Source organism: Tupaia chinensis, unplaced genomic scaffold, assembly GCF_000334495.1.
Source record: "Tupaia chinensis unplaced genomic scaffold, TupChi_1.0 Scaffold000270_1, whole genome shotgun sequence".
NCBI classification, from domain to species: domain Eukaryota; kingdom Metazoa; phylum Chordata; class Mammalia; order Scandentia; family Tupaiidae; genus Tupaia; species Tupaia belangeri.
This window is the reverse complement of record NW_006159750.1, coordinates 4,685,766-4,711,501: the sequence shown is the minus strand read 5'-3', so window position 1 is coordinate 4,711,501 and position 25,736 is coordinate 4,685,766. Positions and strand designations below refer to the sequence as shown.

Sequence of the window (25,736 nt, the reverse complement as noted above, 5' to 3'; positions counted from 1 at the left end):
CCCCGGGGGGGGTGGCCACGCCATAGTCCCTTCTCCTCCACTCTCCTCTCGGGATCTTGGGCACGCACGCACATGCACCGGCGTAAGTTAAGGCCAGTGGGTCCGGGACTCAAACCATGGTCGACTACATGGGAATCCGGCGACATAGTCATTACGCCATCTGCTGGTCCCCTAATTTTAAACTTCCCTACTTTCCCTTCCTGACCCCCTAAATAAACAAACAGAAGTAATTTTTATAAGTAAGATTTTATTTTCTCTTAGAATGTTTATGATTACTTTTGGCTTTCTAATTTAAATATACATGATTTCTAAATTATGTCCAACTGTGTTCTTTAGAAGAATCTAGTAAGACAGAATACACTATGAAATTATTCTAGTTCTGTTAATGATTGAATTCTATTATACATAAAAGAAATTGTGAATTTTAGTTGAAAGAAAAACTGTACTCATAGGAAATAATTCTATCATACATACACATTTACAGTCTGTACTTTTATAATCTCTTCATTTAAAAAAACATTCTTTCCCCAAAAACATTATTTCAGTTCAAGATGCTTATATGAGTATCTAATGAGTAATTAGTATATACATAGGTGACTGTGAATTATTACCCACAACTCTTATATTCTGTTCAAAGGTGAAAAAATTCTTAAAAAGTGTTTTAACATTTCTCATCTACAAAGCAGCAACAATACTTAATTAAAAATGGCAAACTAGGTTATACATAAACAGTCCCTTAAGAAAAGCATTTGAAAAGCCATTATTCCATAAAATATTTACATTGTTTAAATTACATGACAGCAACATTTTTTTGTTCTATTTTAGTTTAGTTGAACATATTAATAAGACTCCAAACCGAGAGAGAGAGAGAGAAAGGAAAATGCTATTCATCCTTTATAAAAGAGATTTTATCCTTGGGTTTATTCAGCATCTTTATATCATCCAACAGCTTTTTGGGTGTTAAAATATGCGTAGAACCTGGTAGGAAAAAAGATAACTTTTCAGACTAGTGGTTAAATTGATTTCCCTTGACTTAATACTTAATATTCTTCAAATATGCAAAGTGTAGATGTCTGGAGCAATTTAAGAGCGTTTCTATAGGCCGTCCTCCTGAAATCTGCCTGTACTGCCGTATTTCAATCCTTCCTCATCACTGAGCATATTCAGAGACCCTTCAGAACCACTGCCCCTTCCCAGTGCTCTGTCTACTCTGTGCTACATATTGGTATACTAAAGAGCAAAGCTGGAGATTCTGACAGAACTGCAAAGTGTAACAGACAAGCGCTGTGCACTGCTGCAGATCAAGGCTGGGCACACAGGTCCTGCCCCTCTACAGGTCAGGAGCATCACTTGGCTTTGGCTAAAATTCTTACTTTCTTAATTTCTTCATTTCTTTCTCCCTTCTTTCTTTCTTTTTTTAACCATAAGGGTTAAAAAACATATTCTATTTAAACAGTAGCCATTAGAGTGTGCCAATAACTAAACCATTATCAGACAATATGCACACATAAACAAAAAGTCTAACCACAAAGAACAGTTTTATAAAATAAAATGATTTATCCATTGAGAAGATATAACAATTACAAATGTGTATGTACTTAGCAAGACATCTCCAAGTTACATGAAGCAAAGACCAATAGAATTAATTGAAGAAACAGCTAGAAGGACAATAGTTAAATTTCAGTATCTCGCTTTCATTAGTGGATAGGACAACTAGACAGAAGATCGGAAAGATATATAATATATAGACAGCATAAGAAACATCCTAAAACGAACAGACATCTATAGAATACTTACCCAACAACAGCAGAATATATATACTTATTTCTTTTTTAAAAAGAATTATTTTAACTTTATTTATTATTATTTCCCAGTTTGATCAGAGAGAGAGAGAGAGAGAGAAAGAGAGAGAGAAAGTGAGAAAGCAAGCCACCAGGTCCAGGACTTGAACTGCAGTCAGCCATGTGAGTCCAGCACCTTTAACCACCACACCACCTTAGTGCACATTAAACGGTCTATATGTGGGAGTCCAGTGCCTTAACCACCACACCACTTACTGGCCCCTAGTTTCTTGTAAAAAATACAGAAGAGAAAAACAAGTCTTACCAATGATAACTTCACAGGATTTATGTGCCTGAGAAACTTCATAAGCACAACGCATTTCAGAGTATGTAATCCCGCCAATGACAAAAACAATCAGCTTTGACCCATTTTTTCTGTCTTCTAAATAGTTTGCTCTTGGTTTCTGGCGAGCACTAAAAAGTACCCCATAAAAAAAAAAGGGGGGGGGGAAAGCAAGCATGAATTCCAAAGACATACTAGTTACAGAATTTTTAGAAAGTTTTAACTAAAAACGACTTTAAGGAAATGACTTAACTCTGATGTGACTATATGACTAGAGTACCAAGAGTTGGGCAGGATAGCCATGTCTCCAGTTTCATTTTAACAAATCACTCATAATCTGGCTTACCGTTTTTACCTACAAGTAGAACTAACACCCACTCTGATTTACTTCACGTGAAGAAATAATATACCTGTAAAGTCTACAACTACTTTTTTTCTTAGAGATTTTTGCTATAGGGCGCATGCACTTGCCAGAAAGACAGAGACAGAGAGACAGAAAGCGAGAAATCACCCCCCAGGAGGGATGGCCACGGCGCAATCCCTTCTCCTCCATTCTCCTCTCGGGATCTTGGGCATGCACACATGCACATGCACCTGGTGTGAGTTTAAGCTACCGGGTCCAGGACGCAAACTGTGATGGACTACATGGGAGTCCAGCGATGTAGCCATTATACCATCTGCTGGTCCCGAGTCTGTGACTTCTTAAAACCAAAACAAAATTAAAAATAGGTGAGTGGCACTGAAACAATAAGGTTTTGAAGACACGAAATGGAAGGAGATGGGTCCTGATTCAAAACTGATGTGGTATTAGGACGTCCCTTGCTGGAATTCAGGAACATATGATGATTGGAGGTTTAGTTTAAGAGTCAGACCCGAGTTTCATCCCTTACTCTGCTTCTTTCTGATTCAGTACAACTTTTATTAAGTTACTTAACTTCCTAAACCTCAAAGGTTGTTACAAGATGAAATGAAATAGTGTACAGAACATACTAAGTATGGAGCCTGGGTACCAAGTAAGGACTCAATTACAGGAGCCATTACTTTCACGTTTCTTCCCCCAGGCTGCTCTAGATCGCACTGTCCAATACAGTAGCCACTAGCAACATGAGGCTATTTGAAATTAAAGTTAAATAAAATTAAAAATTTAATTTCTCACTTACACTAGCCACATATCAAGTACCCTATAGCCACATGCATCTAGCAGCTGTCATACTGGACAGAGCAGATACAGACCACTCCCATCACCTCACCTCAGAACCTGTTTCTTTTCTTTCTTTTTTTTTCTTTTTTGGAGAGGTTTTTGCTATAGGGCGCGTGCGCTCACCAGGCAGACAGAGAGAGACAGAGAGACAGAAAGCGAGAAATCACCCCCCAGAGGGGATGGTCATGCCACAATCCCTTCTCCTCTATTCTCCTCTCGGGATCTTGGGCACACATGCACACGTGCCTGTCGTGAGTTCTAAGCCACCGGGTCTGGGACGTGACCCGTGGTCGACTACATGGGAGGCCAGCGACAAAGCCATTATGCTAACTGCTGGTTCCCCTCAGAACCTATTTCTTGTGTATCTATGGACAGTGCTGCTCTAGAGCATACAAAATATCTCTTTATTTTTTTTGAGAAGTTTTGCCTTAGGATGTGTGCAGTTGCCAGAAAGAAAGAGTTTATGAGAGGGAAAGACAGAGAGAGACAGACAGAAAGAGAAAAATCACCCCGGAGGGGACAGCCACCACAATCCCTTCTCCATTCTCCCCCCCAAGATCTTGGGCAAGCATGCACATGTGCTCGGCAGGTTTCGAGCCACCAGCTCCAGGGACTTGAACCTGTGACAAGTGACATAACCGCAATGTCATCTGCTGGTCTCAACAAAATGCTATTTTTGTTCATACCTTCCACTGGTAAAATTTTTGAGATTTTATTTGAAAAGGAAATATTGCAAAATAAACATCTGTGTCTATTTCTATATATAATTAAATTATGCATGTGCATTAGCGTATACTAATAAAGCTTCATTTCTCTTTGATTAGGGAAAAATAAGTATCTAATAGACCATTTTGTAACCCACTTTGTCACTATCCTAGTCCCTATAGTACAAGATACCACAGTAAACTTTTTTTTTAAAGAGAGATTTTTGCTATAGAGTGTAAGTACTCACTGGAGAGACAGAAAGAGACAAAGAGACAGAAAGGGAGAAATCACTACCCTTGGGGGGGGATAGCCATGCCATAGTCCCTTCTCCTCCATTCTCCTTTCAGGATTTTGGGCATGCATGCACACACACCTTGCATGAGTTTGAAGCCACCAGGTCCAGGACTCAAACCATGGTTGACTATGTGGGAGTCCGGAAATGTAACCATTATGCCATTGGCTGGTCCCCATTATAGTAAACTTTTAATAATGTTCTAGCCCATAAGGCCAGCAGATGGCGTAGCGGCTATGTTGCTGGACTCTCACATGGCCAACTGTAGTTTGAATCCCAGATCTGGTGGCTTAAAACTCACACCGTGCACATGTGCATGCATGCCCACAGTCTCAGGAGAAGAACAGAGGAGAACAGATTGTGTTTTGTCTATCCCCCCTGGAGGGTGACTTCTCACTTCCTCTCTCACTGTCTCTCTCTCTTGTCCTAGCCAGCACATGTGCCCTAAGGAAAAACCTCTTAAAACAAATAATTAAACAAAATAATGTTCTAGTCCAGCCTTTGGCATGATCATTTTCATCTAGCACCTTAAAGAATGTTGAGCAATGGGATCAGCAGTAAGCGTAATGGCTATGTAGCTGGACTCCCATGTATTAACCACGGTTCAATTCCCAGACCCAGTGGCTTAAACTCACAGTGTGTGTGTGTGTGTGTGTGTGTGTGTGTGCCCGTGCCCAAGATCCTGAGAGGAGAATGGTGAAGGGATTGCAGCATGGCCCCATCCATTCTGAGGGGTGATTTCTTGCTTTCTACCTCTCTGTCTCTCTTTCTGGCAAGCACACGTGCCCTATAGCAAAAACCTCTCCACAAAAAAGAAAAAAAAAAAAAATTGAAGCACTAAGCAGAAAAAAACAAGAAGAACTGGTTTTGAAAGATAAAAGAGGAACAAGATAATTCTTTTCCTGTACAAAATAAGGCCAGGACATACTAACAGTCCCACTTTGATTAAAAAACTATTTTCAAGGGACCAGCAGATGGGTATGTTGCTGGACTCCTACATGACTGACTGTGGTTTGACTCCCAGACCTGCAGCCTTGAAACTCATGCTGGGCACGTGTGTGCATGCCCAAAAATTTGAGAGGAGAAGGGATTGAGATGTGGCCATGCCCCATTGGGGGGGTTATTTCTCACTTTCTCTCTCTTTCTGTTTCTCTGTCTTTCTAGTAAGCACACGCACCCTACAGCAAAAATCTGTCTTAAAAAAACTATTTCAAAAGAAACAGAGTAAGAAAGTAAAGGATATAATATTGCTTAAAACACTTATGTGATTTTGACAATTTTGAAACTTCGGAATTTCAATTTTCTTTTTTTTTTTTTTTGAAGAGGTTTTTGCTACAGGGTGTGTGCGCTCGCCAGAGAGACAGAGGGAGATAGACAGAAAGCAAAAAAATCACGGGGGGATGCCATGCCACAATCCCTTCTCCTCAATTCTCCTCTAGGGATCTTGGGCACGCATGCACACACACCCAGTATGAGTTTAAGCCTCTGGGTCTGGGACTTGAACTGCGGTAGGCTACATGGGAGTTCAGCAACATAGTCATTATGCTAACTGCTAGTCCCCAGAATTTCAATTCTGAAGCCACAGGATTATATTTCATTTGTTTCACATACATGTGTAGGACAGGTCTTATACTTTGAGATACAAAACTAATAAGTAAGGGGCCAGATGGTGGCTCAGTGCTAACAGCACACTGCAATCCTGGACCCACATGGGAACGTCCTGGCTCATGTTCCAGGGCATCCCTACGCGCACGTAGTGCACATGCATGCCTGTGATCCACGCTGGCCACGGCTAGGAGTGGACAGCAGTGTGAAGATCCTGTTGGGGGTGCCTGTCTCTCACAGAAGAAATAAAGAAACCCCCCTAATTTTTTTTTTTTAAATTTTGTCAGAGGGCACATGTGCTTGTAGGAGGGGTTGTGGGGAGAGTGAAGGATCCCCTTTTGGGGATGACCATGTCACAATCCCCTCTCCATTTCTCCCTCCTTTCAGGATTTCAGGCATGCATAGTGCCCAGTGTGTTTCTTCAAGCTGCTGATTCCGGACCCCAACTGCATAGTCAACTACATGGGATCCATAGTCCTACACTATGTGAGAAAGAAAGAGGTGGGGGGCAGGACTCTTTTTGTTTCATTAAAATATTTTTTATAATAAGGTACAGTTTCATACTGCTGACCTAGACTCTTTAAATAGGTTACAATGAAAGGAAAACTCTTACGTGACTATATGCTTCAAAGAGAACTGCTGAACTAGCATTTTCAATGATCAGTCTGCAGTACCACATCGAAACTTTCATTTATAGATTTTACCTTACAGCTCCTGAGCCGTTCCATACTGCTGGACATTGTGAACAATATGGCCATTCTTTTGAATCTAACCTATTATCAATAGCATCCTAGGGAAGAAAAAAGTTAACATAATTGGTAAAATGTTGGAAACTCCAGGACTGTTTATTTGTTTTGCATAAAGGACAAAACCTATATTTGGTCGTCAGAAAAGTCATGACACATTTCTGCATAGAAAAACATAAGTAATGCAGGGACCAGCAGTTAGCGTAATGGCTATGTCACTGGATTCCCATGGAGTCAACTGTGGTTCACATCCTGGACCCGGTGGCTTAAAACTCACGCCGGGCGCATGAGCGTGTGTGCCCAAGATCCCGAGGGGAGAATGGAGGAGAAGGGACTGCGGCGTGGCCATCCCCCCCGGGGGGGTGATTTCTCACTTTCTGTCTCTTTGTCTCTGTCTGGCGAGCTCATGTGCCCTACAGCAAAAACCTCTCCAAAAAAAAAAAAAAAGTAATGCAATTATTTACTTAATAAACCAATATCCACTGCATATCTACCATCATTCATTTAGAGGGTTCTCATGTTAGTATGAGCATTCCAGGTGCCTTTTCAGGACCTATAGCTCTAGAGTACCAGAAGTTTCTAAATAGCATCCTAGTTTTGACATACTCTAAGGCTTTGTCCTCCATCGTAGGACTCTAAAACTGCATACCTAGCCTAGTGGTACTCAGGACAATCAAATGGGATTTTATTTTCAAAATATTTTCCTTTTTTCAGTGTTACATTTTATAATACACTTACATGTATGAATATACTGTATAAACATTTTTTATTAATATAAAACACACAATTTGATTAAAAAAAATAGGCACATTTCACATTTTATAATGGTTTGGAATCCAAAAAGTTTGGAGACCACTGTCTTACAGTAAATACAGTAGTACAAACAGCATTCACAAATAGCGCTCACAGTCCTATGCTATGTGAGAAAGAATGAGGTGGGGGACACAAAGAGTAATCACAAAGTCTCAGTAGTCCAGGAATATTTTGGTAAGACTGCAAGAAGGGAAGAAACCAAGTTTCAGAAGAAGTTATAAAGGCCTAAGATTGTCACTAATTCAAATGGGGATTTTATTTTTTTGTTCTTTAAAAAACATCATCAGAAGGCACATGTTTTTGCTGAAGAAAGATACAGAATGAGGGAGAAAGCACCTCCCTGCTGCCCTCAAATATGGCCTGGTCCCTCTACAATCTCTTCTCCATTTCTTACCATTAGTTTCTAATCACTCAGGGAAAGGGGAAAAAAAAACCCCTTATGTTTGGAGAAACAAAGTTTAAAATCTTTACTTTCCATGTGTGGTTAAGCATGTGCAAGTGACATAAAACTACCCAAGCAAAACAGAAAAATCATAGCAATACAATGGACTAAGTTAACTTCCAAAGCAAAGTAAAAGTGAGGGTGTAAGTCAAAGTGAAGACTGGAATAAATGGAACTATATGATCATAATTGAAGAATCAGTGTCAAAATTTTATTGAGTTCATAATAAAATTTTCATAATTAGATAGTTTTATAATGTCCAATAATTGAATATTATTTTCCAAAAGCAAAGAGTAACAATGCTTTTAATACTAATAATATTTTTTGTTGTTTTGGAGGGAGAGAGAAAGTGACAAATTACCCCCAGGGGGATAGCAATCCCCTCTCCTCCATTTTCCTCTCAGGACGATGGGCATGCACGCACAGGTGCACAGCATGATTCTTAAGCAGCCAGATCCAGGAATCAAACCGCACAGTCAGCCATGTGGGATCCAGCTGCCCCAACACATCCATGTCATCTGCTGGCCCCAGTACTAGTAGCATTTTAGGCTTTTAATGTTAATGATAGTGAAGTTTACATTAAAAAAAATTTTTATTGATTAATTTTATTTATTATTGTTATTATTTAATTTGATCAGAGAGAGACAGAGAAAGGGTAAGTGAGAAAACAAGCTGCAAGATCCAGGACTCGAACTGTGGTTAGCCATGTGGGAGTCCAGTGCCTTAACCACCACGCCACCTGCCGACCCCCAGCGAGGTTTGCATTTTCAATCACAAATACATTTCTAAGAATACTGGCATCTAACAATTTTAAATTATGGTACTTATGCAGATGACATTCTGTTAAACTTTCATTCAGATAAATTATTTATACTTACACTACATAGTTAAGACAACAGCACTATTCTCATAAAACATACGTGTGCTTATTTTTATTTACTTATTTATTTAGAAACAGAGTTATTTGTCCAAGATCTTTAAAAAGAATCTGGAATTCCAGAGTTTCCTCTCCTCCCTTGATCCCAGATACAGCTTTCTTTTGTGAATCTTCCAAACACTGCAGAAAATTCCTCCCTAGAAGATATGCCTAGAAGTGACAGGTACACATATGAAGAGTGAAGAATACTCTCTATAGGGCACTCAGGTAGATGTAAAAACAATGATTTTTACCTCCATAATGTCTTTGATAAAAGGTGTCCATCGAGAGAGCTGAAAAGTTTCTTCTGCAGACCGATCCTTTCTTACTGGTTTGCCTTGCTGAGACTAAAGTAATTAGAAGAAAAAAAATAAAAGTCAGTAATTTTTTTTAGTAATATGTTTTCTAGCAAAGATGCTAAATTTACCAGCAAATACTATATTGTATTTGACTTAAAACTAGGAGTAGAAATCCCTCCTTAAGAAATATGAATAGGGGCCAGCGGGGGCCATGGTGGTTAAGGTGAGGGATCCCCACATGGCCAACGTGATTCTACTTCCAGACTGGGTGGCTTGGTTTCTCATTTTCCTTCTCTCTCTGTAGCTCTTTGGTCAAATTAAATAATAATAATAATAAGTGAAATTAATATTTAAAATATTTTTTAAAAATCTAAATGGGATGAGGTCAGCAGGTGGTGTGGTTAAGAGCGCTGGACTCCCACATGACCCAATGCAGTTTGTTTGAGTCGCAGACCTGGTGGCTTGCTTTCTCATTTTCCTTCTCTTCCTCCCTCTCTCGCTCTGTCCCTCTCTGGTCAAATTAAAATAAATAATAAAAAATTTAAAATAAAATAATTATTTTAAAAATCTAAGTAGGATAATACCTAAATAATGTTTTATGCTTTAATGCTGAAATTTAAAATAGCAGCAAGAAATGTGGTTGTTCAAACAAAAGCATCATAAAAATTATGGGAAAGTGTATTCATATCTTTAAAGAATTATTTTTACTTAACTTTATTTATTATTATTATTTTCCAGTTTGATCAGAGAGAGAGGGAAAATAAGAAAGCAAGCCACCAGGTCTGGGACTTGAACCGTGGTTGGCTCTGTGGGAGTCCAGTGCCTCCAACCACCATGCCACCTGCCGGCCCCAGGAAAGTGTATTTAAAAGACTATTTCTTTTCTTCATGAGAGAGGTGAGAGGGACAAGCTCCACTGACAGGGTCTCGTACTGCTACAGTCCTCTCCCAGCCTTCCAGGCAACCAGGATTACAGGCATGCCCAATGTGCACGGCCATGTGCATACCCAGCATGTTCAGGTCAACCCAGCATTCAAACGGTGTGTCTTTCTATATGGCTCCAGTACTGTGCAGTGGTATCCTATTGAATGTGCTATCACAGCTGGGGCAAGGCTAAATTTTTTTAAGCAGGGGAATATAATACTGTTTTCTGTTTCATATTATAATTAAAGAATAAATATATAACTATGACAGTTGCTATAAATGAATCACAAAGCAAAAAGCCTAAGTAACAAATTATGACAGAAATCATAAAACACAAATTCATTTTGAATTATTAGCAGAGTGTATTTGCACAAATTACCTACATATGGAAACCTAAGAAAAAATTATATATATATTTTTTACCAAAGTGTGTATGTGAGAGGAAGATGGAGGGAAGAGGAAGAAAGGGAGAGAGAGAGAGGGAGAGGGCAAAAGAGAGAGGAGGGGGAGAAAAATGAGGGGGAATCAAGAGAAGGAGAGGGGGAGTGAGAGAGAAAGCACCCCTCAGTGGGGCATGGTCACACAACAATCCTTTTTCTTCCATTTCTCCTACCTGTCAGGATTTTGGGTATGTACATAGTACCCCGCCTGTTTTTCAAAACACTAGGGCCTGTATGCAAACTGTGGTTGGCCATGCAGGATCTAGCTCCTTTAAATACTGAGCTATGGGGCCAGCCACAAGGAAATAAAATTTTAAATTATTCAATGACAATCAAAATCTACATAGTAAAGTTAAAAAGACTGTCCACATGGATTCCCACATTAAAAAAACAAAGCTAATGTAAACAATCACACATATACATTTGCTCTTAGTCAAAAGGCGAAGGAGTGATAATTACACAACTGTATATGTAAGTACATCCATAATTTAAAATTTCTTACTTGGGGAACAATGGGAACACCAAGGTAACTCCAGTTACGAATCATGTCACTTTCATTTTCTATCTTTACATTCTGGATCAACCTGTCCAGATTTTCTTCCGTAGTGCCTTAGAATAAATAAAAACACAGGTGCACAATTACTTCATTGCTACTGCAACCATTTCTAGATTTAGATAGTACTTACTCATGAATAAAGCTTTTATTTATTTATTTCTTTAGAGAGATATTTGCTATAGGGCGCATGCACTTGCTGGAGAGACAGAGAGACAGAAATGAGAAATCACCTCCCAGGGGGATGGCCACACCACAATCCCTTCCCTATTCTAGTCTCGGGATCTTGGGCATGCATACACACACGCCTGGCATGAGTTTTAAACTGTTGAATCTGGGACTTGAACTGTGGTCATTCTACTATGTGGCAGTCCAACAATGTAACCACTACATCATCTGCTGGTCCTGAATGAACTTTATTTAAGAAAATTAATTAATCAATTAACTTATCTATTTATTTATCAATGAATTGATCTATTTATTTATTTATTTATTTATTTATTTGACTATAGAGGGACAGAGAGAGAGAGACAGAGAGAGAGAGAGAGAGAGAGAAAGTAAGCTGCCAGATCTGGGACTCGAACCAGTCAGCCATGTGGGAGTCCAGTGCCCTAAACCACCACACTACCTGCCGGCCCCCTGAATAAAACTTTTCAAGTAAAAAGCAAACAAATGATTGGGTTGTCAGGAAAGTCATGATGCATATTTGAAGAGAAAAGCAAAAAAAAAATCATGATTTTCCCAACAACCTGATACATTCTCTTCATTCAATTTTGTATATTTCTTTTAGTTATCTTGACCATCTTTGGCTCTTACTTTTGAGTTTTTTTTTTTTTTTGGAGAGGTTTTCGCTATAGGGCGCGTGCGCTCGCCAGACAGAGAGAGACATAGAGACAGAAAGCGAGAAATCACCCCCCAGGGGGGATGGCCACGCTACAGTCCCTTCTCCCCTATTCTCTTCTTGGGATCTTGGTCACGCATGCACAAGTGCCCAGTGTGAGTTTTAAGCCACTGGGTCCGGGACACGAACCGCGGTCGACTATGTGGGAGTCCAGCAACATAGCCATTACGCTAATTGCTGGTTCCCTTACTTTTGAGTTTTCAAAGATACTGTAATGACCAATAATTAAACCATTTATAAAAAGTGATTTTAGAGCTGAGTATTTTAATGCATTCATAAAAAGACACGAAATTCTTATTACCATTAATACTGAAGATATAAAGTAGAATTGCTCTTATTTTATCACAGTTATCGTGATTTTTGCCAAGTAGTACTGGAAGGAGTACTCGCATAGAGTCTTTCACCTTCTGTCCTTCTGCGTCAGTTCCAAGTGCCAGGTCCTTAATGAAAACAATATATAGTCAGTTTATAATTCAGAAGTTTTTAGTAAAAACTATCTGTAATTAAACTTTGTCAAATTTTAATGGAACACTGATAACATTTTACAAGAAAATGTAGACATTACTTGTAAACTGGTTGTATAAAAAATAAATGGACAAAAAAGAAATCAGAGAAAAAAAATCATTCACCTAAATCATAGCCACTAGTCATGTGTGTCCAATGACCATTTGAAATGTGGTTAATTGGAATTAAGATGTATTCTAGGGGCAAAACACCAGATTTTCATGACTTGATGTGAAAAAAAGGATATACCATATGTCACTGATCTTTTTTTTTTTAAATAGAGGTTTTTGCCTTAGGGCGTGCATGCTGGCTAGAGACAGAGACAAGGGAGAACCTGAGGAATCACCCCCCAACACACACACACACACCAGGGGGGATGGCCACACCACAATCCCTTCTCCTCCATTCTCTTTTTGGGACCTTGGACACGCATGCACATGTACCTGGCCTGAGTTTCAAGCCAATGGGTCCAGAAGTCGAACTGTGGTTGGCCACATGGGAGTCCAGCAACCTAACTGCTATACCATCTGCTGGCTCCCAATTTTTTATATTGATTACATATTGAAATAATATTTTGGATATATCAAGTCAAGTCAAATGTATTACTAAAACTAACAACTTTTTTTTTACATTTATAATATGGCTATTAGAATATTTAAAATTACTTTCAGCTTGCATTCTATTTCTAGTAGGCAGCAATGATCTAACCAGGGGTGGCATTACACAAAAAGCCTTTCAAAATGAACATGCCTATGCAGTGCTCAGCAGACTGCTACATTACCTGCTGTTCCTACTGAGAAAGCCCTCCCAACAGTACTGCCCCGAGAAAGGTAAACTTAAATCATCCCTTACAACCTAAAATGCAGTCACAGGTTAGGAACTCTTACTAAGATACTGTTAATTTTGGTGGGGGAATGATGTATTAAACACTGCCTAGGTGGGTCTCCTTGGTAAGACAAGGTCTGATTCTGAGAAAATCAACCATTATACTGAGCAAAAGTTAGCTTTTAACTTACAGTTTGTTCCGGAAATCTAATGTAAATTTAGACACTTCTAGAAGACTCTACACATACCTGTTCAGTTTTGCAGAGCTTTTCTATATTAAGCTTGAATTTACTCATACAATCTTCTGCTAAATTAAGATGAACAACTTGCTGGAAAACAGAAGCAATCTATCATTAAAAGCATTTTAATTACGTTTTGTACAACTGGTAATATCAGACTTTTGAGATAGGCCTAAAGGAAAGTATGAGCTTAGGTGAAAGATGGTAACATGGAAACAAGGGAGATAGCTCTAGAAAGGAAATGAGAATTAATGTGACTTGCAAAGGGCAAACAACAGACAGCAGAAACAGAAAGGGGGCATTAAACTTGTGCTGAGTTTGAGACTAATGACAAATAAGATGAGAAAAAGAAACAGTGCAGCCCTTGCAGTCTAACAAAAAAAAATTTCAATTTATGTTCCTGGTTTATGAGAATAATTGGTAAAGATTATTCTGATAGTGACATGTAAGAAGGCCTGGTAAAGCAAAAGAATAGTTCCACTGATCACAAAGCTTAAATGCTCCTATATCTACTAATACATAACTATTAATTCAAATAAACTTGTACAGTAATAACCACTGGACAATGTAGAGTTAAATGTTCCTTTGCAGGTGATAAATACTAAAGATTTTCAGCTTGGTTATGTAAGACAAAGATATAAAAAAGTTTACACATATAAATCTATATGATATATGCAGATAAGAAATATATAATATGCACATATTAGAAAATTTAGATATTTGGGATACTTCTCAGACCTACGGTAAAGTTTTAGAAACAACTATCATGAAGTATTCCATTAAACTCACTGCGGAGCTTTACTAAGGGACTAGACAGAGAGGGAAACTAAAAATAACAAGCCATCTCATGTACAACACTGCTTACCTTAGTAATCTGTTTTCGGAGATGTGGCATTTTTTTCATCAGCTGGGTGAGAGCACTAAGTGATGTCTAGGAAAAATTGTACATTTTTTAGGTAAACCAGTATGATTCAGTTATTCTATATTACAATTTTTAAATCTTGGAGTTTTTTTTTTTGAGAGGCTTTTGCTATAGGGCTCATGTGCTCGCCAGAGAGAGAGAGAGAGACAGAGAGACAGAAAGCAAGAGTTCTGGATCACATCACAGTGATCCTAGGTGATGTTCTGTCTACACAAACTGTTGAGTTTTCTTGTGACAGGTAGTTCAACTGTTGAGGAATAATCTTTATTCTCCTGAGACTTCATGTTAGGCAATGTTATGGTGAATGCCCTTCACATTTGCACTAATTTAAGACATTTAATAGTAAGGTTAAATGTCTAAGGCATTCACTTAGGTCTCTTTGTCTTAATCAGAGAATGTTAGCATTTTCCTAGCATTGGGCCCCCTCTGAGATCTCTTTTTAACATGTAGACACCCAGTTGTTCTCTAGTAGGCCTTTGTGAGTTATGTTCTGTACAAGTGCAGCCTAGGAGTCCAAGGTCAACCCCTCTATACATTTTCAGATCAAGTTCTGGATGGCTCCTTCTCAAACCCTACCTCACTGTGCTAACTTCCAGTGTGGTTTAGAAAACATCCGCAGACAGGGACCAGCAGATGGTACAATGGCTACATCGGGGGTCTCCCATGTGGTCGACTGCGGTTCGAGTCCCAGACCTCGGGGCTTAAACTCATTCTGGGTGCGTGTTCATGCATGCCCAAGATCCCAGGAGGAGAAGGGATTGTGGCATGGCCATTTCCCCTGGGGGGTGATTTCTCACTTTCTGTCTGTCTTTTTTTGGCGAGTGCACGCACCCTATAGCAAAAACCTCTCCAAAAAAGAAAGAAAGAAAAAAAATACCCCAGAGAAAAGGGCTCAGACAGGGATTATGACCTTCTGTGTTCTCCAGAACTTGAACTACGCAATTAGCCATATGGGACCCAGGCCACCTGCTGGCCCAACTAAACAGACTTTTAAAAATAAACTTTTGGGGAGCCAGCAGGTGGTGTAGTGATTAAGGTGCTAGATGCCCACATGGCTGACTATGGTTCAAGACCTGGATCCAATGGCTTGAAAATCACATTGGGCATGTGTGCATGTGTACATGCCCAAAATCCTAGGAGGAAAATGGAGAAGGAATTGCAGCAGGGCCCTCCCCTCTCAATGCCTCTCTCCATTTCTGTCTGGTGAGGGCACATGCAAAAACAAAAGAGTTTGGGAGCTGGCTCTGTGGTGCAGTGGTAATATACCACTCAGGAGAAGCCAGATCCTACATCGCAGCCATGGTTTGAATCCACAAGCGGGACCAGCAGGTGGCATGGTAGTTAAGGCGCTGGACACTCCTACATAGCTGACCACGGTTTGATACCCAGATCTGGTTGCTTGCTTTCTCACTTGCTCTCTCTCTGGTCAAATTAAAAATAAATGGATGAATAAATAAAATTTAATAATTAAATTAAAAATATCCCCAGGCAAGACAGCATGAAGCATGCCAGGCACAGGCAAGTAGCCGAGATCTAATAGGCCAGAGGACTGGAGGAAGGGATGGTAGTATGGGCGGACACTGTGGAGGGTACTCATCTTTTTCTCTTCCTCTTTCTCTCATGTGCATTACTTTATCATGAATAATATATAAAAAAGAAAAAAGTAAACTTTAATGAAAGCAAGACAGACAAAATATTGCTAACTATTGAAACTAGGTAATAACTATACATGGGAGTTCATTTTCTCTACTTCTGAATGTTAAAACTTTCTCAAAATGGGAAGTTAAATACGTAAAATAAAGATTTTAAATAAACTTTAAAGCTCACCCTGAGCACTATTCTGATAGGTGAGTAAGACTCTTACCTTTCCTTCTGTTGCTTTCTTTGTTGATGAAATTTCCTTCATAAGCTTCGGAATTTCCCTGTCAAATTTAAAAAACTGAATTGGATTCTTTAAATTGCTAAGGTGAGTTCTTTATAAAACTGTTTAAAGTTGGAACATCTATCTTGTATTTAGTATCTAAAAATATGGGATAAAAATTAAAATGAGTTTACGTACTCTAATACAACTGCAATATGCCGATGTCGAATTCTGACCCAGAGGTCATCTTCTTCTTCAAGGATTGCCTCCTTTTCTTTCCCATCTGTTTTATATCTACAAGTAGAGAGAAGTATAAAACTTTTAAATGTTTTCTCCCAAAAGTAGAATAAATATTTTTACAAATAATAACTTTTCAGGAAACTGAAAAGTATACACATTCACTTCACTATTTTATCACCTTAAAATAGCGGATTATTCAGAACTAAAGCATTTCTATTTTCACATTAAAAATCAAAGTGTTATGCCTACCAAAACATTTTTACTTTCAAATGTGAGATTTAGCTGTTATTATTATAGAGTTTCAACAAAATGATACCTTATGAAGCAAAAATTCAATGTCATGATTGACTTTAGAACACAATTAAATATACAAATAATGTATGTTCTAATTGCTTAGAACGTGAATTTAATGTACTAATTACCCATAGCACAACTATGAAACATCCATTAAGAACAGAACTATCACCCTTAATGTAACCTGTAAGCTATCAAATATGAAGATAGGATTAGTCCCATTGTCTAGTGGTTAAGGGAGCCAGATCCCTGGGAGTCTAAATTGTGGCCTTGGCAGTTGGAGGAACACATTAGGCACATGCGTGTGCATGCTCAAAATCCTGACAGGGTGGAAAAATGGTGGAGAAAGGATTGCAACGTGACCATGCCCACACTGAGAGATGCTTCCTCCGTCTTCCTCTCTCTCTCTGGCAAGTGCACACATCTGCTGGCAAACTAAAAAAAAGTATTTGAAGGTGTTTTAGATTTGGTATATAATTCACAATCACAAACAACATACATTATCTGGTTCTTTATTCTTCTCCAACCCTATAACTACATCTCCTATAAAAATTGGGGAAGAATGAAAGAAAACTAATGTAGCTCTAAAAAATTGTGATAGCACTGCTTCTTGGCCTTTCAGCCAAGATAAAGTGTGAAAAATTATGATAGTTTTAATGAGTTCTATAGAAGTGAGCAGTAATTCAAGGGGTTCATGAAACTACTCAAACTGGGCTTCAATTTCTTCCAAATAACTTCTTTCTCTTTCTATACAGATAGCCTTCTTCCATTTGTGGAGCTAGGGAAATCGATTATCCTTAAATGTGTCAATTTCTTGAGCCAAGATGAGAAAGGACTGCACTGAGCATTCCTAGCTTGAACTACAGATAACATATGTAGATTTCTACTATATGAATACAATCATTTCTATAACTCAGAAAATTATAGGTCCCACCTATAAAAACATGCTCCTGTGTGGTCTTAATTCCAGCTGTCCAAAGACAAAACAGCTGTGCTTAATTAGAAGGCTACATTAAGGAAGCCCTTTGTCATGTAAAATGCCATTCTGTATAGAAACAATACCTTTTTTTTTTTTTGGTAAGAGATTTTTGCTATAGGGCACATGTAATTGTAGGAGAGAAAAAGAGAAAGCAAGAAATCAATCGCCCCAGAGGGGATGGCCATACCACAATCCCTTCTCCTCTATCCTCCTATTAGAATTTTGGGCATGCATGCACATGTACCTGGTGCGATTGCCAAGCCACCAGGTCCAGGACTCAAACCACAGACGGCCATGTGGGAATCCAGTACCTTAACCACCACACCACTTGCTGGTCCCAATACCTTTAATTTTTAAGTGGTTTATAAACAAAGATTATAGCAGCATGCCTAACAATACTCAAAGGATGATGACAATCTTTTTTAAGGTAAATGTAAAGGACCGTAGTACAACAGTTAAGTGCAGTGAATAAGAAACCAAAGCCCACATGGCTGACCGCAGTACAAATCCTGCCCTGGCAGCTTGAAAAACATGCCAGGCATGCTGAAATCCTGACAAGAAGGAGGAATGGAGGAAAATGGACTGTGATGTGACCATACCCCACTTTGGGATGCTTTCTCTCTTTCTCTCTCTCTGGCAAATGTGTATGTACTTTGGCCATTGTGGGGGGAAAGATAAAGAGTAAATTTAAAGAGGTCATGAACATAAAAAACAGAATCTAGGCACTTAAAATTTCCTGCTTTGCATTATGTTTCAATAAAAAATTTGGGATAGAACATACAACATAGGGAGCTGTGCTCCCATCTAAATGTAACCATTTGGGGTTTTTTGACTTATTGAGTCATTGGAAAAGTTATGAATTATTTTTTCTATGCAAGAATGTGTCGTGACTTTTCTGACAACACAATAAAAAGTGAGTTAAACCTATATAGTTTATATACCTTAAAGAAGTAAACATTTTCTTTACTCTTAAAAAAAAAAAAAGTAAATCTTGCTTTACTTGCCAGCAAATCTAGGGAAATACTTATTTCAAAAAATAGAATAAAAATGTCTAAAATTGGGCCAGCCAGTGGCATGGTGGTTAAGGAGGCTGGATCCCACATGGCTGACTGTGTGGTTCAAATCCCAAACCTGGTGGCTTGAAAAACATGCTGGGCAAGTGTGCATGTGTGCCCAAAATTCCCAAGAAGGGAACAGAGGAGAAACTGCAGCATGGTCACCCTCACTAGAAAGAGCTTTCTCTCTGTCTCTCTCTGGCAAGTGCACACACTCTATGGCAAAACTTTGAAGGGAAAAAAAGTCTATAATATGTGTCTAATCTGGAACCAAATCTTTTACTGCACATGAGTTTGTTAATTCTTTTCTAAATCTTAGGAACAATGCAGGTTCCTAAAAGATAACAGAGATAAATAAATAATATCCCTTCTGAAAATTTTAAATAAATTACTTTAAAACAACTTTTACATGAGAAAACAGTTGTTGATTTGTCTAACATTAACACAAATAACACAGAGAAAAACTTACAAATCAGGATTTGACCAGAATGCAAACAAAAATACAGTAGAAAATACAAAATTACTTTAAAAATATTAACTACAGTAATTATCACAAGTAATTGCATCTTTTAATCTAATACAATTACTAAATTAAAGTTAAAATTTCAGAAAACCAATTTTCATTCTCACTATTGCGCTTATGCAGTAAATATTAGCTAAAAAATGCCAATTTGGATTTAGAGATCATGCTATCAAATAAGTTATGTAATATAAGTGTACATATGCATACCATATACATAAATACAAAAAATATGGTTCCTTGATGGAAAAGCTATTTGACTTTTCATTTACATTTTTATCTTTCATTACTTTTAAAGTAAATATGCTTATACCAAGGATAAGTCAGCAATTAAGTACCAAACCAGTAAAACTGTGCCTATTCTCAGTACCCATCCTACTTACTTTTCTAGGATTCTAATATTTTTTAAAGAATTATTTATTTAATTTTATTTATTATTATTATTATTCAATTTGATGAGAAAGGAGAGGGAGAAAGGAAGCTGCTAAATCCAGGACTCAAACTGTGGCCAGCCATTTGGGAGTCCAGTGCCTTAACCAGCATACTACCTGCTGGCCCTGAGTTCTAGTATTTTAAAATACATTACATTGCCAGGACATATACCCTTAGGGTGGATGAATCAGAATAATTACAGCCTGATCATTTGAATATGGTTTCCACTTCAACGAGTACAACAGTGGGCCTGGCATTTACCCCTGACACAAGTGGGAAGCGCAAATTCCACCTGTTTAAAATCAGGTCTGTTGTGGACCTGATTAAGAAGCAAGGGTATCAAAAAAGCTCCAAAGCGGTCAAATTACCCATTAACTTAAAAGGTCAACATCTAAAAGATTATTATTACAGGAGTAAGAGGATAAAGTGTTTGCATAAAAAAAAAGAGTTTCAGGGCTTTGAGATTTCTGGTACCTATATAAGTTGCTAATGCTCATATTTTACCCTATCTGTATGTGCCCTTTACATGCCCATCAGGTTATACTTGCTTGTATGTGTCATTTTCAATTGGTAGTAGATCATATGCCATTGCCTGAAAGGTCAGTTCATGTAGGACAGTGGACACAGGATCAAAGCCACGATCAATTATTAAGAGCTGAGAATGCGTTTTACCCTAGAAAGATAAAATAAAATTTTCTTCAGAAACTTTAATTTCTTTGTGTGAACATATTTTTACTGTCTTGGAAAACACAAGCTTTTCCTAATGTTCTGTCCCTTCTCACCACCAAAACCGTATAACAGAACAAAACAAAGCAAATGGGTACTTGCCTCAGAATGTGAAGTTATACTGAAACAAACAAAAATCTGAGTGGTGCAGTAGGGAGAAACACCAATACTACACAATTAAAATCCTTCATAATAAGATTAAGAGGTCAATATATTAATATTTAATAATATAATATTCTGAAATTTTCTTTTAAATAAGATTTGGTGTGCAATGAATCTATTTTCTTATGAATTCAGATCCATAAACACCAAAACGGATATAAACTAGGGAATAGTAATTACTTCTTCACTCTTTGTATTACATATTTTGCTAAGGAATAAATGTTATGTATTATTTCATTTACTTCTTAGAGTAACCTTATGATAATCCAATATTAATACAACCAGAATAATAGCATTTACTAAACAAGAATAACACCACTTACTAATCCTCCTAACAGAAAAACAACTAACTTCTTTTCTAAGAATTATTTTACTGGGACCAACAGATGGTGTAATGGCTACATTGCTGGACTCCCACAAGTTGACTGCAGTTCAAGTCCCGAATCCAGCAGTTTAAAACACCAGAAACATGTGCACACATGCCCAAAATCCTAAGAGGAGAACGGAGGAGAAAGGATTGCATCATGGCCATTCCCCCAGAGGATGATTTCTTGATTTCTGTCTCTCTGCCTTTGTCTGTTTCTCTGGTGAGTGCATGCACCCTATAGCAAAAGTCTCCCTCTTTGAAAAAAAAAAAGTCATTTAATTTTATTTTATATTTTTAAATTAGATCAGAGACAGACAGAGAGGAGGAAAGTGAGAATGCAAACTGACAGGTCTGGGACTCAAACTATGGTCAGCTATGTAGGTGTCCAGTGCCTTAACCACCACACCACCTGTGGGCCTCAGTAACTTTATTTTTTTAAGTTTATTTCTTCCATGAAAGAGACAATGAGACTGGCATCCTCAGTAGGGTCTCCATTCTGTGGATCCACCTGCAGCCTCAACCAGCCCAGATCACAGCAATGTGAACATGCACCTGCTGTGTGTATAGGAAGGCTCCAGGACACAAACACAGGACCTGTCCATGTGGGTTGTACCACTACTGTGCCACCATCTGACTCCCCCAATTGATAAGTCACATATTCTATTTCGACAAAGTTGTGAACAGTGAATTCTACTTTTTTTTCTTGAGAGATTTTTGTTATAGGGCTCATGTGCTCACCAGAGAAAGTGAGAAATCACTCCAGAGGGGAGATGGCCACGTCACAATCCCTTCTCCTCCAATCTCCTTTCAGGATTTTGGGCATCCACACACATGTGCCCAGCATGAGTTTTAAACTGCCGGGTCTGGGACTTGAATTGCTGTGGACTACGTGGAAGTCCAACAACAAAACTAGTACGCCATCTGCTGGTCCCGAATTCTGCTTTTCTATGGGTCTCTCCAAGAACTCTACAACAAACTCCCTCTTCATTCACATTGCACTCATTCTTCAAGTTCAAGGGTCTCTACCTCTAGGATGTCTTCCAAAACTCCAGTTTAGAATAAGATAAACTCCAGTCCATGTTCCTATTATACTCTATGTATTCTTCTCTGATCTAGCTTATTATGTAACATTATAACTGGTGGTCTCCTGGATCATCTCTTCTAAACTGTCAATGGCTCCTTCCTTTAATACTCTGGCTACTGTATGATGGCTTCCTAGGCCTCTGACGCCTTTATCAGTCTCCTCAAATTCTTCGTTCTCTCTCTCCCTCTTAAAGTTAATCCATCTTTTCTTCCATAAATGAGAGACACAGCAAGATAGAGACAGAAATAGCACCCCTAACAGAGACCTGATGGCTGCCAGGTCCACCCACAGCTTTAGCCAATCCTGGATCAAGACATGTACATTCTGAGTATAACCAGGGAGGTCGCAAGCCAGAATCTTTTCATGTGAGTCAGCCTGAGAGGGCATCATGTTCTACCACTGTGCCACCGCCCAGCCCCTAAACTCTTCATTCTATAACCCACGCCTAAATGCTGGTAAATACTAGGCTCCAACCTTAATCTTTCATTACTTTATAATATCTTCATAAGATAGTAACAGCTGTCATTTCCTGAACTCCTAAATGTTAACACATGTTAATTCAATGTTGGTACCAGTCAAGTAATATACAAAAACAGGATTTTCCAAAGTTTGTGTAAAAATGTAATTAAAGTGCAAGTTTGGGCTAACCCATGGCCTGGATCCCATATGGCCAACCACATGGTTCAAATCCTGGACCCGGGGACCAGCAGTTGGTGTAATGGCTATGTCGCTGGACTCCCACGTAGTCGACCATGGTTCAAGTCCCGGACCTGGTGGCTTAAACTCACGCCAGGCGCATGTGCGTGCGTTCCCAAGATCCTGAGAGGAGAATGGAGGAGAAGGGATTGCGGTGTGGCCATCCCCCCTGGGGGGCGATTTCTCGCTTTCCGTCTCTCTGTCTCTCTCTGTCTGTCTGGCGAGTGCCTGCACCCTATCGCAAAAACCTCTCTGAAAAAAGAAAAAAAAAGAAAAAAAAATCCTGGACCCAAAAGCTTATGAAATACGCCAGGTGTATGTGTGTATGCATGCCCTAAATTCTTAAAAGAATGGAGAAATAGAGAAGGGATTGCAGTGTGACCATGGCTGAAGGGGGAGAGGGGTGTGCTTGCTTTCTCACTTCCCTTCTCTCTCTCTCTCTCTCTTTCTCATTCACTGGCAAGTGTATGGGCCCTCCGGCAGATTAAAAAAAAAAAAGACAAATTTATTTTGCTGCAAAAAAATTCTGAAATCCACATATGATTTTTTCATAATATGCATTCCTATGAACTATTTGAAGACTCCTTGTATTAGCTCATCTTTTTTACAGATGAATAAATAAACTCAAGGTCACAGGGTAACAATAGGAATTCCTACATTTAGTAAATGTCTGTTTAGTGGCAAAGATTATTCTAAGGACTTTATAAGTATTAACTCATTTAATTTTCTCACTAGTTTATAAAACAGGTATCCTCTTATTATCCTCCTTCTATAGAAAAGAAAACCTAGGTACAAAGAAATTATATAACTTGTCTAAAAGAAAAGAAAACCTAGGTACAAAGAAATTATAACTTGTCTAGTCTGTTAACCAATTCAATAGAAAAACCAGGATTTGGTCACAGAGGTAACTTCAAAATCTGTATCTTCCCTGTAGACTACACTGTCTAGTAAGGTTTCCACTACTACTTTTGTTAACAACTCTCGAATCAGTTTGGGAGATCTATTTCAATGATTTCCAAGTCAATACTGGAAAATGAATGCACAAGTTTCTTTAGCTTATAAAGAAATAATACAGACTATTATTTTTCATACATTACCTTTATTAGGCTCTTTTCATCAATTTTGTAGTAGTCTTCCAGCTTCTTTTCAACAAGCTGTGCAAGTTTACTGGCATTATCTAGAGGTTTACTAGAAATGGAAAAAAAAAGTTTAAACACTTATCTTTCTTCCAGGACACATTCTATAATATCATAAAGTTGAATTCCAAAATTAAAACATGCAATGTATTTATTAGTTATTTATAAAACAAGGCAAGATGCAGTGGGGCAGCAATAGTGCACCACTGCACGACATTGGAGCCTTATGGAAGATCAGGGTTTGGTCCCAGGGTTGACCTAAAACACGTGAACTGTGTGTTTGTCATGTTTGTGTGGCCCTGATCTTGGTGGACTGGAAAGGCTGGGGGGATGAATGCAGAGGAGACTGTTGCTGGTGCCTATCTTTCTCTCTCTCCATGAAATAAACTTTTTAAAAAAGTTTATAAAATAAAGTATTTTATAAACACAAAAAAGCTCAGATAGTAGCATACCAAATATATCAATATATCTGGAATTAATAAATGTAAACCTTATCAAATGTGTTTCAGGTTTTTTAAATATAAATATATATTAAATAATATATTAAATATAAATATATATATATATATAAAATATTACATTGATAGCTGTGGTTCCCTTTATTCCCCTCCCAAGTCCTGTTCCACTCTTTTAACCCTACTTTCCAACCCAAGGCAACCACTTTCATGAATTTCCTGTGTATTTCTTCAGTCACTGCTGCTATTTATATATGTTTGTGTGCAGGTTGAGAGCTATCTGTATTGATACATATATCGGACTTATTCATGTGATCGCCTATACAGTACTCCATCATGATTTTACTGGATTCTATGTTTTTGTTTCCTTAAAGACAGACATTTAGGTCAGTCTGAATTTTATACTATTGTAAACACTGAAGCAAATGTGTTTATACATATATCTTCATGTTCATGTTTCTCTAGGTATATTACATGTAAAAGTATAGTTGCTGGGTCATAGGGCATGTACATCTTCAATTTTTCTAGATATTCCCAACTGTTCTTCACATTAGCTGACCAATTACCTCTGCCACCAGCAGTGTGAGACTTCCCCACATGCTCTCTAATATTCAGTCAATTTTCCAACTTGGTCTTTGGCATAAAGTCTTGTATATCACACTCCTAGAACACATTAGATTCTAAACTGCAACTTCTTGACCAGTGGCACTAGTGAAACTTCTCAATCTAAAGAAAAATGTTCTTCAACTAGCACACCAACCTCAGAAATGGGTGTTCTCACTGTGAGGGCTTCGAAGGGTTAAACAATCTTCAGGTTTTCTACCTTAAAAATAAATAAAGCAGCACCTATAAAGAGTAATTTATGGGGGACCAGCAGTTAGCGTAATGGCTATGTCGCTGGACTCCCACGTAGTGGATTACAATCTGAGTCCCGGACCTGGAGGCTTAAAAACTCACATTAAGCCATCTGCTAGTCCCCAGAAAGAATTTTTTTAAAAGAATTATTTATTTATTTAATTGCATTTGTAAATGTTATTTTTCAATTTGACCAAACAGAGAGAGAGAAAGGGAAAGCAAGAAAGCAAGCCAAGTCGGGGGACACAAACTGAGGTTGGCCATGTGGGAATCCATCACCTTTAACAACCATGCCACCTGCTGCCCCCGCCCCCGAAAGAATTTTAAAGACCATCTGGCCCATGTTCCGGTGGTTAAAGGAAGCTAGATCCCACCTGGCCAACTATGATTCAGATACCTGCCTAGCAGTTTGAAAAACATGCCA

General features: G+C 38.4%; 1 protein-coding gene across 1 annotated transcript in view; it reads right to left on the bottom strand.

Moving 5' to 3' along the window:
- Nucleotides 1-740: 740 nt before the first annotated feature.
- STXBP3 (syntaxin binding protein 3) overlaps nucleotides 741-25,736 on the bottom strand; it is a 75,648-nt gene continuing 50,652 nt past the window's right edge. Inside the window, exons 9-19 of the mRNA XM_027772281.1 lie at nucleotides 20,380-20,504; nucleotides 16,510-16,605; nucleotides 16,315-16,372; nucleotides 14,394-14,459; nucleotides 13,538-13,618; nucleotides 12,262-12,400; nucleotides 11,009-11,115; nucleotides 9,099-9,191; nucleotides 6,632-6,717; nucleotides 2,107-2,255; nucleotides 741-978 (exon numbers count right to left, since the gene is read on the bottom strand). Of these exons, the coding sequence (XP_027628082.1) occupies nucleotides 884-978; nucleotides 2,107-2,255; nucleotides 6,632-6,717; nucleotides 9,099-9,191; nucleotides 11,009-11,115; nucleotides 12,262-12,400; nucleotides 13,538-13,618; nucleotides 14,394-14,459; nucleotides 16,315-16,372; nucleotides 16,510-16,605; nucleotides 20,380-20,504 (1,095 nt within the window). The 3' untranslated portion in view covers nucleotides 741-883. The remainder of the gene's footprint in view (nucleotides 979-2,106; nucleotides 2,256-6,631; nucleotides 6,718-9,098; nucleotides 9,192-11,008; nucleotides 11,116-12,261; nucleotides 12,401-13,537; nucleotides 13,619-14,393; nucleotides 14,460-16,314; nucleotides 16,373-16,509; nucleotides 16,606-20,379; nucleotides 20,505-25,736) is intronic.